The sequence below is a fragment of the Priapulus caudatus genome, unplaced genomic scaffold, assembly GCF_000485595.1.
Source record: "Priapulus caudatus unplaced genomic scaffold, Priapulus_caudatus-5.0.1 Scaffold5382, whole genome shotgun sequence".
Lineage (NCBI taxonomy): Eukaryota > Metazoa > Priapulida > Priapulimorpha > Priapulimorphida > Priapulidae > Priapulus > Priapulus caudatus.
Window position 1 is genome coordinate 4,607 of NW_014582443.1, and position 3,209 is coordinate 7,815.

At 44.0% G+C, this 3,209-nt stretch overlaps 1 protein-coding gene across 1 annotated transcript; it reads right to left on the bottom strand.

Moving 5' to 3' along the window:
• Window positions 1–59: 59 nt before the first annotated feature.
• Window positions 60–1,063, bottom strand: LOC106819967. Its single transcript, XM_014824532.1, has 2 exons — window positions 911–1,063; window positions 60–644 (listed from the first exon to the last, which is right to left on the bottom strand). Exons 1-2 carry the CDS (start codon window positions 1,058–1,060, stop codon window positions 141–143), a joined length of 654 nt encoding a protein of 217 aa, XP_014680018.1. The 5' UTR covers window positions 1,061–1,063; the 3' UTR covers window positions 60–140.
• Window positions 1,064–3,209: the final 2,146 nt, after the last annotated feature.

A 3,209-nucleotide genomic window follows, 5' to 3' on the forward strand; every position in this document is an offset into this window, starting at 1 on the left:
GTCACGTTAGCTTTCTTGCCTGACTCCTCGTGTCGTTATTAGACAAAACCCGTGAGCAGTAACTGTAGGTGGCAGGGGTGTCCTCTAAACATATAATCTAACATACAGGAAGTCGTATAAAGTACCGTTGTAAACTGTATTTAATGTGACCTCCTTTTCGACCCAAGACGTTCGAATCGGTGTAAACGCGCAGAGGATAGATTATAAAGTGATGTGTCGAAATGGAACACTCTCTCCAGTATCAGTCCCAGTGCAGCCTGATCGTAGCGATGACAGCAGTGTTTGGATGTACCCCTGTTACTGAAATCACACAGAGACCTACGCGCTCCTTTCGGCGAAATACACTTCTCCACCAAGCTGCAGACAAGCCATGGTAGCATTATCGCCCTGTACGTGGCAGGGTAATTGTACACCAAGATGGTGCCACCGTGGTAGCCCGGAGATTTAACGAAGTCTTCCGCTTGTTCGTCGAAAAACTGGAACATTCCCGGATGGATAAAGCACGCCTGCATGTATTTATTTTGCCAGACAGTCAACCCAGCGTGCGCTTTATTCGCCTGCACATAAGTGTCTAAACTTCCATTGCCGTACATCCGAAACGACGTGTCCATCCAGAAGACGTGTCCGAATTCCTGCAGAGTTTCCTGTAAGAATCACAACCGTAAAAGCGGGAGTAGGGATAGATAGATCCGATGTCAAAGTAGAAATGCGCAACTAAACTTCATTTCATCTAGTTGGAGTAATCATTCTTACAGAATGTCCATCAGTCAGAATTCAGTCAGAATGATCACTCCAAGATTTCAGCATGGTAAGATATTATAACGGCCGTACGTTGATCGTGGAAATACATACTAGCATGTATAATACAATGAGCAGGAATTTTGAGTAAAATATTTTCAGTAACACATACCTGTATCACGGCTGCCTTGAATGCATAGTTTCTAAGGTTCCGGACGTGCGTGGGATATTTATCGAAGTCAAATGCTCTATATTGAAAATTAAAACCCAATCTGAAAGACCGAACCTGAAATAGATAAAATGTTTTCGCGCTTATATACATGTTTTGGTAAATAAACCATATACGCAGATTCTTATTCTTATTCTTATAATTACTATATCAATATTNTATTGCGTATTTTGGACGGCAAATTACACATATCCTGTAGGCCACTTCAGCTGTACAACATAGCATATTTAAATAACGGAGTAGAGGCAGGCAATTACATTTTAATCTAAACACATTTTTCACTGATTTCAAACCGCCTGCTACCTTGCAGAGTGTGCCTTTTCAGGCAAAGGCTAGGGCCCACTATACCGGTAATAGTGGTTGGTGATAGCAAGGGCATGCAACCGGTATAAAAATTCGCCATAAAACTATGGAAAGTCAAGTTGATAATGTACGACATAGGGCTAAGGCGTTCCCCAGAAGCAACGCGTATCGGGAACCACCCTACTGGTGTGATAAGTGGACGAGGGGTACCCAGAAAACCACGATTGCAGCTAAAGAAGTGTGTGGAAAGACAGGAGTTTAGGGTTGGATCGTGGAACGTTGGATCCATGACAGAAAGAGGAGCGGAGGTGGTGAGCGTGATGAAAAGGAGAAACATTGAGGCTTTATGCGTGCAATAAACGAGGTGGAAGGGTTGCATCGCACGAGAGCTGGGAGTCGGATGCAAGATATATTACAACGGATCTAGAGATGGACGAAGTGGGGTGGGAACAATTTTGCAGGAGAAGTGGAAGGAGAGGGTGGTAGAAGTAGATAGGGTTAGCAACAGAGTGATGAAGCTGATAGTGATAGGGCAAGAAGTACTGAATGTAATATCCGCGTATGCTCCACAGACGGAATGCAAAGAGGATGATAAGGATGCATTCTATGAGGAGTTGGAAACAGTGTTAAGACAAATCCCCAAGAGAGAGAGAGAGAGAGAGAGAGAGAGAGAGAGAGAGAGAGAGAAGAGAGAGAGAGAGAGAGAGAGAGCGCGGACTCAGTGAAAAAAAGATCAGATTATGTGAGCTGAAGGAGGATAAAGTGGGCGAGTTTAGCGAGAGTGTCAGGAGGAGGAGACAACAGGCACATATTGAGTATTGCGTAGAGGAGCAGTGGGGGGGGGGGCAGATGAAGAGCACACTGGTGGTAGCGTCAGAGGAAATGGTGGGCCATACTGGGAAAAGGAGGGAGTATGAAAAGGAGACTTGGTAGTGGAGAGATAAAATTCAAGAGCTACTCGAGAGGAAAAAGAGAGCGTATAAGATCTGGAAAAAATAGACGTCAAGAAAACAGACTGGTGTATAGGGAGCTGTGCAAAGAGGGTAGAAGGGAGGTGGCAAAAGCGAAATGGGATGAGACGAGAATATGGTATGAAGAATTGGAAACAAGTGAAGCGGGAAAGAAGATATATCGGACTGCCAGAGATAGAGGTAGGATAAGAAAGGATCACGCAAATATGAGTGCAAAAAGATAGAGAAGAAAATATAGTGACAGGTGAAGAAGAAACTAGAGAGAGAGATGGAAGGGATATTTTAGTGAATTGCTGAATGTGGAAAATGCAAGGGAGGATATGGAACATGTTATGGCTGTGCATGGCCCAGTAATAGGATTACAGAGAGAGGATGTGGTAAAGGCGGTAAAGAAGATGAAAAATGGAGAATCGACGGGACCATCTGAGGTTGCGGCAGAAATGGTGAAATGTGTGGTAGATGATGGAGTGGACTGGATTCTGCAATTGGTGAGAAAGATCATGGAGACGAACAAAATACCGAAGATTGGAGGAGTAGTGTGCCTATTTACAAGCAGAAGGGAAACTTGGAGTGTGGTAATTATAGAGGAATCAAACTTATGGAACAGGTAATGAAGATACTGGAAAAGATAATTGATGGCAGGCTGAGGGAAGAAGTGCATATAGATGAAATACAGTATGGTTTCATGAAAGGGGAGAGTACAGTGGATGCCATTTTTATAATGAGGCAAGTGCAAGAGAAGAGCTTGGAGGGGAATAACAGGATTTTCTACGCATTCCTAGATATAGAGAAAGCGTACGACAGAGTGCCAATGTACAGGCCCGTAGCCAGGGGGGTTCGGGGAGTTCGAACGAACCCCCCCCCCGAGCCCCTCCCCAAGCAAAAAAATAATAATGTTGAAAATTTGCAAGAATTTCACCTCAGGTCGCTCCATTTTAGTGTAATAATTGCAAAATCTCCATCGTGCG

Coding starts and splice junctions, on each gene's coding strand:
- LOC106819967 (XM_014824532.1), bottom strand. CDS start 1,060: ATGTATATAAGCGCGAAAACATTTTATCTATTTCAGGTTCGGTCTTTC. Junction 645..910: donor TCAAGGCAGCCGTGATACAG/GTATGTGTTACT, acceptor TGATTCTTACAG/GAAACTCTGCAGGAATTCGG.